The sequence below is a fragment of the Macaca fascicularis genome, chromosome 17 (genome assembly GCF_037993035.2).
Source record: "Macaca fascicularis isolate 582-1 chromosome 17, T2T-MFA8v1.1".
Taxonomy (NCBI): Eukaryota; Metazoa; Chordata; class Mammalia; order Primates; family Cercopithecidae; genus Macaca; species Macaca fascicularis.
Genome location: NC_088391.1, coordinates 90238651 through 90252930, shown reverse-complemented (window position 1 = coordinate 90252930; position 14280 = coordinate 90238651). Strand labels below are relative to the sequence as shown.

The following is a 14280-nucleotide window of genomic DNA, read 5'->3' as shown; positions in this document are numbered from 1 at the left end:
ACACGTGTGGATCTGCTGGGCATGGCAGATCACCTGGTTGGCCGGTCAGGGGACTGGAAGGAAGGGCACAAGGAGGACCCAGCTAGAGGAACAGCAGCATCAAGTGTTTTGCAGGTAGTGCCCACCACGGGCATCCACCACCGAAAAGGCACCAAGTGGAAGGTGGGCAGAATGGCCGTGGCTCCATCGCCAGATAACCCAGTGCTGGCACACGAATGGACGGCCACAGTGGCGGCACAGAGGAATGTGCGGTCCCCTCACCCAGACCGACCTATCTCCTGCCACTATGGAGCATCCAACCTGGCACCCACAGAGACTGCATGCACCGGATAACCACCGTCCGCAAGCAGAACAGTCACGCAGCACCGAGACGATGCTGGGCCCTTTCCACCCTGCAGCGTTATGGAACACACTGTCCCCCACCCCTTGCCCCTGCCCCATATTCACACACTGAAGCCTTAATCCTGCGATGTGACTGTATGCTGACAGTGTTCGCTCTTAAACTCCTTGTATAAAAATCTTCCTGAGGAGGCCAATCTGAGAAATGCAGCTTCTCTGGTTTGCTTATGAGTACAAATTCAAAGCTCTCCAATGGAGAATCTCCTCCCAGGACTCCCAAGGTATCTCAGACAACATATTTCCCCCAAATCTGCTCTTTTGATATTGGTGAAATGGAACTATCAGTCCTCTATCTTCAAGATTATCTAGGCCAGAAACATCAGAACACCCCCTCATAAGCTCTTTGCCTCTACCTTTATACTCAATCACTACTCAGTTTTTCTGACCTTGATCATTCTGAGTTCTCATACCTTTCGCTCTTCTCTGTTTCCTTGTAGGATTTACCTCCTGCTAAATACAAGGCTTCATCTGTAGCCTGTGTTCACCTTGGATGTAGTTCTTCTCTTACAGAACTTACTAGTTCTTTGCTTTCGGCTCTCAGCTCTCACCCCTACAGAGGTGACTCCATCGCCTACATATATATGTAGCTTCCACATCTCCAAGACAGAGATGTCCATCCTCCAGCTTTAAATACATCATGAGCATCTTTATGGCATGTTCCAGAGTCACTCAAATTCAAGCACATCTTTAAGAAACAACTTCTGCTTCTCTCTTTCTCTTGTAGACTCTGCACCTGATAAGGTGCCCCCTTCCTCCCATCCCAATATAAACTCTGGGACCTGCATCTCCAATGAGACTCTAAGGACCTCAAACCTGATTTCACTTCTCCAAACCATCGTGAGATCTGCAGACCTACTTCTTGCATCTAATGCTAGTGGGAGACAGAGAGATGGCAGAGGTAAGTATGGTTTACAACTACCCCAGGGGTAAAGAAGGTAGAGGCGAAAAATGGGGAGCCCTGTAGGCTGGCTCACAGAAGTGTCCTAGAAAGATCAGGCCTGAGGTTTTAGCCTGATGTGCACTAACCCTCCTTCCTTCGCTGCCCATGGAAGACAAGTGTGGTATCAGATTGTTTGGATGCAGTATTTGTAGACAAATGTGCAATAGTTTCTGATTATTGATAGCAAGGTTGAGAAAACACAGCATTTTTTAAATCTACTCCTTGGTTGTTCCATTGAAAATCTTATTACCTTCATATTCTCTTCATTTCAATTAAGGAAAATCAAGAAGTTTTACATTTGTTCTTCACTCCATGGCATATGATTAGCATTTTAACAGGAAGACACTGTGGCTTTTACAAGATTATAAAAACAGATAAATAGCACATCTTGTTAACTAGGTTGGTGTTTCTCTAAGAAGTCATGCTTATCTAATATAGGTGGAAAAAGAATGTCCAGTTTGACCAATCTTTCAGCTACAATTTATTTTTTACCTTCTTAAAAAACTAAGAATCGCCACTAACAGAGACCTACATTCTCTTTGGAAATGTCAAAATCCGCTTGCAAGGCACTGGAATAAAATGTAGTCTCTATCTCACATGCAATCACAGAGGAAAGATTTGCTGGGGCCACTGAGAATTTCTAAATTTTTAGTGATTATTATCACTTTTACCTGCTGCTGTCTCTGTCGCCTCCCTTGTGCAAACTGAGAGAACATCAGCTGCCGGTCCAGCAGCTCCATCCTCTGCTGTCTCTGGATGTCTAGCGTGGCTCCCATCCCAATTCTGGCTTCGCTGGTGGGTTCTGAAGAAGAGAAGATGGGTTCAAGTGTCCAAGAAAAGAATTTTGCCATCCAGCTGGGGATGCAGAGCACCTGATGCACCTGGAACATTTTGCTGTTGTAGCACAGACCGGACATCTAAAAGAAAAACGTCCAATGTGATTGATTAAATGTAGTATCATTTTAAAAAATGTACATGACACAAAAATCAGCAGCCTCCAAACACTGCACATAGTGTTCTTCTTAGTCACAGCGTGTTAGGCAATAAGCAAAATCCTCTACCACAGAACACTAAGCAGTACAAATCAACACAAAACTGAATTTACTCAGTAAAACAAAATTGTTTTTTATTGAATTAGAAGAGCTAGCAAAATTCTAATCATTTAGTATACAAAGTTCAGGTAAAAGATTGTCAAGACACTGTCTTCATTTTTTAAAAAGGAGTAAGAGATCTGATTATTGAAACACTTTCACACTGTACTGACTCTGTGGTTACCTTTGTTGGCAGATGGCCATCGCAGAGACACCAGCAGAAAACAACTGCCATGTCTCAGCTGACCCAGTCACACGATCAATTTATCAGAGAATAAACACAATCTAAAATCTTGGTTTTTATTTACATAGTGTTTTAATCAGTTTTTCAAGTACTGATTTTTCTAGATATTTAAAATCCTCACCAACATTAGTTAGCAATGAACAATTCCATTTATAAACCAACCCTGTCTTCATCTTGAAGGTCACTTATAATGTATGGTTACAGAAGTCTCAAGGCTTCCTATGATTTTCTAGCTAAAAATGACTATGGCTATTCCTTTGTTTAAAAAAAAAAAAATCTTGATGTGAATTTCATTCTTAGGATTAGAAGATCAAATTAGAACATATTTGACAACTTTCTAATGTAAGTATACTTCAATGTTTTAATAATAAAATTTAAATTGATGAATTGGAAAGAATTCTTTGAGACTGTGTTACACACCAGGCACTGTTCTGGGAACTTAGAATACAGCAGAGAACAAGATAAGCAAGGCCCCACTCTCACAGGGCTTATAGCAGGCAATGTGGAGAACAGGCAGTAATCCAGTCAACACGTGAAACTATTTCCGGCAAGTACTGGGAAAGAAATAAAGTGACTTGGGGCATGAACCTACTCTGGGGGCGGCAGGGGACATCAGGGGTGCCCTCGGAGAAAGCGATACTTGAGTGAAGATCTTAAGGATGATGGGGTGCCCATGACTTGGCAAACTGGGGAAAGAACACTTCAGGCAGAGAAAGCAGCAGATGCTGTGCAGCCCGAGCTTGGGAGTGTCTATCAGGTATCTTGGGGGGCCACTGAGTGGGCAGGTGGCTATGTAATTCTAGAACTAAAGGAAAAGTTGGAGATAAGGATTTCGGAGTCACTGGATATGATGTGACATTTAGGGTAATGGGACTAGAAGAGATAAAATGGGGGTGGGGAAGATACAGTAGAAGAGAGAACAGGACTAAGGACTGAACCCAGGAGTGCACTAATATTCTACGGACGGACAGAGTAGGAAACGCCAGTAAGGAAACCTGAGACGGGGCTGCCAGTGAAGAGAAAGGAAATAGAGGAGTTCAAGCTAAGAAGTGTTTTAAGATAGGGATGGTCAGCTACATGGAATGCAGCTGCTAAGTAAGACAGAACTAGCCACTGGATGTCGCAAATGGAGGTGTTTGATAAACAAGGTGTTTACAAGAACAGTTTTGGTACCAAAGACAAACTGTAGAGGGCTGAAGAGTAAATGGTGGACAACTTCTGGTTTCAAATAATTTCTGAGCCCCTTCTCTCAAAAATAGTATAAGACAACAAAGAAAATGAAGACAGAAACAAACTCCAAGGTCCGTGAAACTAGAAACTAATCCTGAACCATGCTAACAAAATAGAAAGCTTATCAAGTGATTATAAACCACTCTGCATATAAGCAGCTAAGTCCAAATGCCTGCAGAGAGTCCTGTGGGACTCAGACAAGCACAGGGACTGGAGCAAGCTTGTTCAACCTGAGGCCCATGGGCCACATGTGGCCTAGGACAGCTTTCAATGTGGTCCAACACAAATTTGTAAACTTTCTTAAAACATTACAAGGTCAGGAGCAGTGGCTCACACCTGTCATCCCTGCACTTTGGGAGGCCAAGGTGGGTGGATCACAAGAGGTCAGGAGTTTGAGACCAGCCTGACCAACATGGTGAAACCCCGTCTCTACTAAAAATACAAAAATTAGCCAGGCGTGGTGGTGCACACCTGCGGTCCCAGCTACTCAGGAGGTTGAAGCACAAGAATCGCTTGAACCTGCGTGGTGGAGGTTACAGTGAGTCGAGATTGTGCCACTGCACTCCAGCCTGGGTGACACAGCAAGACTCTGTCTCAAAAAACAAAAACAAACAAACAAAAAAACCAAAAAGAATTATGAGATTTTCTTGCAATTTTTTTTAAAGCTCATCAGCTATCATCAGTGTTAGTGTATATTATGTGTAGCCCAAGACAATTCTTCTTCCAATGTGTCACAGAGGAGTCAAAAGACTAGATACCCCTGGACTAGAGGGTCTAGGCCCTGTGGAAGGAGGGTTACTTAAGTCTGGGTAAGAGGCACCCCAGTTCCTCCTCATGCTCCATGTACCCTTTCTCTCCTCCACAGAGAGAAGGGAAAGCTCTGCAGGGCATGAAGCAAGGAGGGTCCATGTGGGTAGGGAAGGCCAAGGCCTCTGCACAGACAGACTATGTGCATCTCATGGGGCTGTCAGCATAGGGGTTCCAGAAGAAGCCAACAGAGGGAATATGGATATTATATTTCAAGAGATAAACGGCTGAGAGTTTTCTAGAATAAATAAAGAATATAAATCCTCAGGATAAAAGTGCAAGAGTCCCTAAAAGAATGTTAAAATGAAATTTACATCTAGATTCACTGTGGTGAAACAAAAGAAAGAAATCCTTAAAAGAAAAGCAACCAGGGATAAAATACAGACTGTTTGGAAAGAAAAAATAAACTGTTAGCAAATAACAGCAACAAAAACTATAAGATACTTGGGAATTTTATATAGATAGATAGATAGATAGATAGAGAGATAGATAGATAGATAGATAGATAGATAGATAGATAGATAGATAGATATATGGCCTGGACAGAAAAAAATGAAAAAGATAGTAAGGGATATTTTTTCAAAACCAACCCTAGTGATAATAAAGATACCAGTTCCATGAATAGGAAGATGCAAAACTGTTAAGATACCAATTTTCATCAAATTAATATGTAAATTAAATATCATTCAAAATAAAATCTTAACAGGGTGTTTTGTTGGAACGTAAATGACAGTCCTCAAATTCATGCCGAATATTTAAGGTTTGCTTTTTAAAAACACCATGTTGGGAGAAAGAAGCCAGACCCAAAGCCTGAAAACATGATTCCACTTCTGTGAATGAATTAACCTAAACCACACACTAAGCAATAAAACAAGACAGCAAAGCGCAAAGATGATGACGGTGTGTGCTAGGAGGGGTCACAGAAGGGAGGGAGAAAGAAGGGGAAAGGGGTCACAGGAGAGAGGTGGGAAGGAAGGGGGGCACCATGGGCTGCGTGGCTGGCCAGGCATGGTCTCTACCTGCATAGTGGATTATGGATATATTTGCTTTATAGTGATTTACACAGCTTCGTGACAGTTACAGTTTGTGTTATACATCACAATTAAGAGTTAAAAGACAAAGAAATAAAAAATCCAGAAAAGGCAAGGCAATTTTAAAGAAGCATAAGTCCTATCAGATTTCAAGACATACTATAAAGTTGGGCTACCTAAAACAGTGTGGTCTTTATCTAGGGTTACTTAAATAGACCAAGAGAACAAGAGCTTAGAAATAGGATCCCCAGTGTAAGGGCACCTGGTATTCAGCAGACGTGGGTAGACTGGGAGGGAAGGGGCACATGGGCTATACACGAGGAAGAGACAGAACAGGGCCCCTTCCTGACACCAAACATAAACTTGCAATGGAATAAGAACTCAAATAGAGTTCATAAAATTGTAAGTCTTTCTGCACAAAATACAGAAGGAATACCTTTTTGGCACTGGGGTGGCAAAATATTTTAAAATAAGAAACATAAAGTACAAACTAGAAAACACACGTTGGTCTACTTTACAATTTAAAAGCTGTAGTATGCCAAAAGCTACCATAAATGAAGTGAAAACACAAGTAAGAGGCCTGAAGAAGGTACTCAGAATTCATATAGCCAACCAAGGCAGCATTCAGAATATATCAAGAAACCCTAAAAATGTGTAAGAAAAAGCCCAGTTTTAAAAGCATATGAATAGGTAATTTCAGAAGAGAAAACTCAAATGGCTAACAAACTCATGAAAAGATGTTTATCCTCACTTGTTTTTAAGGGACTGAAATCTAAAATGAGCAATCTTAAATACAGCAACAACTGGCAAAAACGTAAAGGTCCTCTATCATCCAGTTTTATCTCTTTTTTTTTTTTTTTTTCCCATTTTGTGGCGAATGGGGTCTTGCCATGTTGCCCGGGCAGGTCTTGAACTCCTGGGCTCAAGCATCCTCCTGCCTCTGCCTCCCTAAGTGCTGGGATTCCAGGTGTGAGATTTTGGTAAGGATGGAGGGAACTGAGAACTCTCACACAGTCCCAAGGGAAGGTGAAGCTATAGTGCCTCTGGGGAGCAATGTGGCAACACCAAGTAGAGCGGCCATGTGCTTTGAGGCACATTCCACTGCAGCCCTGCATGAGAGAGACAGGAAGCAGAAACAAATCATCCCCAGGAGGGGAACAGCTGAAGAGTGGGTTATCCATACAACACAGTACTATACAGCCATCCAGATGAACTCCATGTGTGTGTACTGACGTGTTTAAAGTGGAATGAAAAATACACATAAGAGGTATCACATGTTGCGCTTATCTTCTTGCAAAATTTCAAAAAACAAAATAATAGTCTATGCTGTTTGTGCACACATCTGTCTGCAGTAACTACAGAATCACAGAAAGTAGCCTTTGCTGTAGAGGGGTGATGGGGGACACGGTAGGGGGTAGGGAGTGGCATTCTTTGTAACAAATACATATTTTTAATGAAGAGAGATACATCAAGTCAATATGGAAAAAAAAAACAGTAATGAATTGGAGGTAAGGAAGTAGAAATCCCTTTTCTGAAGATCTGGTATAAAACAGAAAATGGGGTATATATCAGCATTACACTGATTTTAGCAGAAGATAGCAAAATGTTATAAACATAACAAAATATTAAAAATATAAGACAAATTAGAGCTGTGAGATTTGAATTAAGTACAAAATTAAACATTTTTATTTTTCGGTCTCAAAGCATCCAACTGTGATTGTTGATTTGTTCATTGCTCCCATTAGCTATTTTAACTTCATGTATCTGGAAGCTGTTCCTGTTTGTGGACGCTGTTATTAGGCACACAAACACAACTGACCCTCTCGTCACAACAAAGTATTCTGCTGCATCTTTAGTAACACTCATAGAGAAATCTACTTTGTCTGATCTTAATACAGCCATTTCAGCTTTTTTTATGCTTACTGTCTCCATAATATATCTTCATCCCTTTAATTTCAGGCTTTTTTCGTGACTTTGTATTTAAAGTGTGTCTTGTAGATAGCAAATGGCAATTTTTTTCTTTTAAATTAGTCTGACAATCTCTACCTCTTGATTGGAGTGTTTAGCTATTATTCATACTTAATGTATTTGATTGAATAGCTGGATTTTGCTATTTGGTTTCTGTCTGTCTCAACTGTTTTTTACTCTTTACTCCCCCTTTCCTACGTTCTTTTGTACTATGAAATATTATTTAGTATTTCGGTTTTTTTCAGCTATATATCACTGTATTTTTCCCCACATATTTGCCCTAGAAATTATAATATGCATTCAAAATTGAGCATAATGTATTTAGAGTTAATACTGAATTACTTCATACAAAACAGGAGAAGCTTGCAAGACCCTACAGTAAGTCCTCACTTAACTCACTGATAGGTTCTTGGAAACTCCAACTTTAACTGAAACAAAGTATAATTTTGTCTTCTCAATGCTATAATGAAAAGATGCTGAATGAAATGACATTATTTGAATGATGTTTTACTTAAAGTTGGAATTTCCAAGAACCTACTGACAGTTAAGACTTACTGTAGTTCCATGTAATGTCTTCCCATCCACTGCGCTACTTCTGTCATATGTTACGCCTATATACCTTAAAAGCTCAACAATACAATGTTGGTTCTTCTGTGCTCACGCCTGTAATTCCAGCACATTAGGAGGCTGAAGGAGGAGGATCACTAGAGGCCAGGAGTTCAAGACCAGCCTGGGCAACAGAGCAAGACCCCATCTCTACAAAAAAATAAGAATAAATAAAAAGAATCAGCTGGGCATGGTGGTGCATGCCTGCAGTCCCAGATACTTGGAAGGCTGATATGGGAGGATCCCTTGAGCCCAAGAATTTGAGGCTGCAGTGAGCTGTGATTGCACCACTGCATCCAGCCTGGGTGGCGGAGCAAGACCCTGTTGCTAATTTTTTTAAAATCACATTTTTAAATAAATTAAGAAAAATATAATGAAAATGCAGTTTTCGTCAGTATTTAAGGAGCTCACAATTTGGTAGAAGCTCTTAATTTATGGGGGGAGGCCACAGACAACCTTAAGAAACTGAGGAAGGTTAAAGATCTTCACACTCCCGTCCATGCCTTCCCTGCCCCCACAATGACAATGAGACATGAGTATATACTCACAAAACTATGTATTCCATTTCAGCAGGACCAGTCTGTGAAGAATATGGATCCTCCACCCAGTAATAAACAAAAATAAGACTGCAAATTCCGGCAGGGAAGTAGGGCTTTTGTGTTCATCTGCTTACAGTTCTATCCTATCTATCTAAATATAAACTCTGAATGGGGAGGATTTGGGTTGCTTTTGATCACTACTTGGCCTCTGCACTTAGAAGAGGGTCTGGCACATGGTACTCTAAGTACTTCCTGGGTGAATGGTGAATTAACAAATGCTCCACAAAAATACATACATTATCTTAGATCCTTTTAAAGGAAATTGGAAAGTTATGCACTCTTTTTGGTTCCAAGTTTATACTTTCCCATATGATAAAAGATAAAGAGTTCATTTGTCCATGCCACTGGCACACCAGCATGACCTCAAGTTGTCAAATAAAGTGCTACTGCACAATGTTTTGAGATTTTCACAGAGGAGTAAAACATAAAGTGCTTAAAACCCTATTCTATGGAAATATGGGACAAAAATAATTACATTAGATTTTGGCATTAATTAAGTCATTAAGTAATCACTTAATTACTGCCAAAAGCTTTGAGAGAGCATCAGTTATTATAATACTACCTTAAATTTACACATTATTTTTAATTTTAATTTTTATTATCTCTCTTTTTTTTTTTTCCCCCTAGAGATGGGGTTTCGCCATGTTGCTCAGGCTGGTCTCAAACTCCTGGCTTCAAGTGATCCTCCCATCTTGGCTTCCCAAAGTGCTGGGGTTACAGGTGTGAGCCACCATGGCTGACCTAATTTTCATTATCTCATAAACCTTTTTTACATTGGGACTTCTGAAAGAGTTTTCTTGAAATCCATAGACCCTGTGAAAAGCAGGCTTTAGAAAAAGACCATATGCTTGGATTTGTGTGTCAAGGGGCTAGGGGAACTCTACCAAGGAGGTCTTGCAGGCCCTCAGAGCTGGGGAAGCCAAAGAGGAAACGGAGGGGCCACTGAAAAAGAAGGCAGCAGTGGTGCAGTCTCTGGCAGGCAAGGGGTCAGTGCAGGATGACCAGATAAAGCAAAAAGGAACAAGGAGCATATGCCTGGGAAGATAAGCTCGAGCTGGAGTTTCAGCACTTGGGCAACAGGAAGCAGGAACCCTGTCTAGGAAAGGGGACACATGGTCACGCAACCAGAGAACCCCTGGCCCACATCCACCTGAGAGTCTAGGCCAAAAACCCAGGCTGGCTCTGCGTCACAGGGAGCAGAACCCCATATGCCAACAGCGGAAGCTGGGACCTTGTAAGTCTGAGAATGTAAGGCAAGAGGAAATGCTTTTCTCTTAGTCCACTAACAAACATGGACATCGATTACACTGTTCTTCAGATTTTCCAGATGTTTAGCCCTTTTAGGAAGGGAATCATGAAATAATGCTCATCAGGCAAATAATTTAATTTGCTGGATAGAAAACATGCAAAACACTCTTAATCATAGACAGTAAACTTCAACTGTCCTCTGGTCCTGTTTAGTACTAGCCTGAAACCACAACAGGCAAAGGTTAGAAACCATGACTTTGCAATGACACACAGGTGTCGACTGCTTTCTTGGGCCAACTGTGGCTGAACAAAAACCCACAAGGCAAGCTGGGCCAACCACCAGTCCCACATTCAAGAAACCGACCATCTACTGGGACAACAGGACAAACCTAGGGGGCTGCTTTCCCAGGAGCATGATATTGCCTCTGCATGACAAGGAGCAGCCAAAGGAATAAATGTCCCCTTGCAAATGAGCCCCAGCACACAGACTTTGTGTGCCCTCAAGGCCTGTGGTAACCAGACCCACTGAGACCTCATTTATTCACTCAACAAATATTTACTCAATGCTAACATGTGCCAGCCTATGTTCTGAACACTGGAACACAGTAGAGAGCAAAACAGAAAGATCCCTGCCCTGATGCATCTTACATTTTCCTATTCCTTCTTCTGCACTGAAAATGTTAGAGAGAGAATAAGGGAACTTTGTACCTTCCCTAATTTATTATCCCAAGAATGCGAATGCAAATTAGAGATGCCCAAAGTTATTTCTGTCATTTGTGAAACGTTTTGAAAAGATTATTCTTTTCATGAGAGACAGAACCAGGTGCCTTTCGCAGTTACTCTGAGACTTGTTATTCTTTAAGTGCAAAATTGATTCAGATTGAATTTTCTATAGCTTTTCTATCTCATATGAGGGAATAGAAATATTAAACTAAAAAATTTTGAGGTACCCAATTAAAATGCTGGCTATCCTTCTGATTCTTGGAAAACCAAATTGGAATAGAGACAGAAATAATTAGGCTAATCGCAGATCATTCATTTCTCACATACTGTCTTAGAAACCTGCTCTAGGCTTTTCCTTTTGGGAAACCATGCATGAGGAGGATTAGGTCAACTATGCTAAGTAGAAAACTTCAAACAACAGTGGCTTAAATACAAGATAAGTTTATTTTACCTTTGTATTTAAAAACCTCCAACCATCTTAACTATAGTCAAAGCAGTCAGAAGAAAAAAATAAGAAAGGACAAAAAGGACAAAAGGCGACTTTAAGGAGCCTTCTCAGAAGTCTCACGAATATGTGTGTTTATACTTCAATGGCCAGGATGCCAGGACTTAATCCAGTGGTCAGACTGAGATATGAAGGATACTGAGATATGTGATCTCAGCTGGAGGCACTGCTGGCTCAGAAATACACTGGGAGGCAACCAGAGTCTCTAGCACATGGAGAAAACCATAATCAGGTGCTTATATGTAAACAAACACCTTCTAATATCTATTTTAACATGGAGACCATCCTCCTTGAAAAGTTAGGCACTTTCTTAAATGGATTCAACAAATGAAAAATAAAAATATGGGCTTATTTCAGTTGAAACTCATTTCTTACTTTTGATGAAAAACAATAAACTAAAAGTGAATGTGAAGATCTAAAAGATTTGTGGATTTATAGATACAGCCTCAATGGTGAAAAACTCAATGTTTTCCATCTAAGACCAGGAAGAAGCAAGGATATCCATTCACCACTTTTATTTAATATTCTATTAGAGGTCTTAGCTAGCATAATAAAGAAAAATAAAAGGCACAAATTGGGAAAGAATAAAGCATATAAACGCATAAAATTTATTTCCAGATGACACAGACCATCTATGTTGAAAACTCTAAGGAATCCACAGAAAAGCTACCAGAAATAATAAACACATTTAGAAAAGTTGCAGGACACAAAAATGAAATACAGAAATCAACCGTATTTCTTTTTTTCTTTTCTTTTTTTTTTTTTTTGAGACAGAGTCTTACTCTGTAGCCCAGGCTGGAGTGCAGTGGCATGATCTCAGCTCACTGCAACCTTGGCCTCCCAGGTTCAAGGGATTCTCCTGCCTCAGCCTCCCAAGTAGCTGGGATTACAGGTGCCCACTACCAAGTCTGGCTAATTTTTGTATTTTTTAATAGAGATGAGGTTTCACCATGTTGGTCAGGCTAGTCTTGAACTCCTGACCTTGTGATCAGCCCGCCTCGGCCTCCCAAAGTGCTGGGATTACAGGCATGAGCCACCGCGCCCGGCCAATCAACTGTATTTCTATACGCTAGTGACAAACAATTGGGAAAACATTTATAAAATCAATTCCAATTATAATAGCATCAAAATACCACAATTACTTAGGAATACATCTAATGAAAGATGTGCAAGGCCTATACATTGAAAATTTAAAAACTGCAAAAGGGAATTAAAGAAGAGCTAAATAAATGTAGAGACTTATCATGTTCATGAGTTGGAGAACTCAGTGCTGTTAAGATTGTTGTATTAGCTGTTGATTACTTAGCAACAAATTACCCAAGACTCACTGGCTTAAAACAATAAGCATCTATTATCCATACAGTTTCTGTGGGGGCAGGAATGTGGGAGTAACTCAGCTGAGTGGTTATGGCTCAAGGTCTCTCATGAGGCTGTAGTCAGTCAAGATGTCAGCCTATCTGCATTCATCTGAAGACCTGACTGGCACTGGAGGATAACTTTCCAAGGTGGCTCAAAAACACACCTATCAAGTTAGTGCTGACTGCTGGCAGGAGGCCACACTGTTGGCCATGTGGACTTCTCCACAGGTCTGCTTAAGTGTCCTCATGGCATGGCAGACGGGCTCCCCAAGGGCAAGTAATCCAGGAGGGAGCAAGATCAAAGTAGCTGTGTCTTTTATGATCTGCTCTTGGGAGTCACATTCCATCATTTTTGCCACATTCTATTCATTATAAGTATCACCAAGTACAGCTCAAACTCTAGCAGAGGAAAAATAAGCTCCATCTCTTGATGCATAAAAGAATCTGTGGAAACACTTAACAACCATTACCACGGCAATCCTTCCCAAGTTGATCTAATGTTTCAATGCAATCCCAAGCAAAATCTTGACTCTTTTTCCCCTTTTTTGAAGAAATTACAGGCTGACTGTAGAATGTATATTAAAAGTAAATGTCCTAAAATAAGCAAACCAGTTTTAAAAAAGAAAAACAAGGTGGGAGGACTTATATTGCCTGATTGCAAGACTTACCATAAAGCTGGAGTAATCAGTGCAGTGTGGTATTGGCATAAGGACAGATATATAGATAATTAGGAAAGAAAAGAGTCAAGAAATAAACCTATACTGGTCAACTGAGTTTTGGTGCCAAGGCCATGCAATGGAGAAAAGGGTCTTTTCAATAACTGGTAATGGAACAACTGAGTATCTGTGTGGAAAAGAATAAATCTTACCCTTTACCTCAAAAGAATTATACTCAAACTGGATCATAGACCTAAATGAAATGGCAAAAACTATTAAATTCTAGAAGAAAATATAGGAGAAAATCTTTGTGACATTGGATTAGCCAAGATTTCTTAAAAAGAACATCAAAAGCACAAACTATTTTAAAAATCAGTTAACAATGAATGAATCAAGATTTTAAAATTTTGCTTTTTGGTAACAGACAAGCCACAGATTGGAATACAATTTTCATAAAACATGTCCAACAAAGAGCTTATATTCAGAATATACAAAGAATTATTTTAACTCAATTAAAAGATAAATAGCCCAATGAACAAAATGGATAAAAGATTTGAACAGATAAGTCACAAAAGAAGATATGCAAATGACCACTAAGCACATTAAAAAAATGCTCAACTTCATGAATCATTAGAGAAATGCAAATTAAAACCACAAGATACCACTGCATACCCAAAAGAGTGGCTAAAGCTAAAATGACTGACAATATCAAGTGTTGACAAGGGTGTAGAACATTTGGAAGTTTCATACATTGATGGTGGAAATGCAAAATGGTAGAGCCATTTTGTAAAATAACATGGTCATATTTCCTAATGTCAAATATACACTTTTCATATGACCCAGCAATTCCGTTCCTAAAGAAGGAAAACATATGC

The 14280-nt window shown here is 40.1% G+C and overlaps 1 protein-coding gene across 6 annotated transcripts in view; it reads right to left on the bottom strand.

The window, feature by feature from the left end:
• The window catches only part of UBAC2 (UBA domain containing 2), a 189865-nt gene that overhangs the window by 44228 nt on the left and 131357 nt on the right, over window positions 1–14280 (bottom strand). For all 6 annotated transcript variants that reach the window (XM_065533434.1, XM_074021327.1, XM_045377316.3 and 3 more), the window contains one exon: window positions 2011–2256. In XM_065533434.1, the coding sequence (XP_065389506.1) occupies window positions 2011–2256 (246 nt within the window). The remainder of the gene's footprint in view (window positions 1–2010; window positions 2257–14280) is intronic.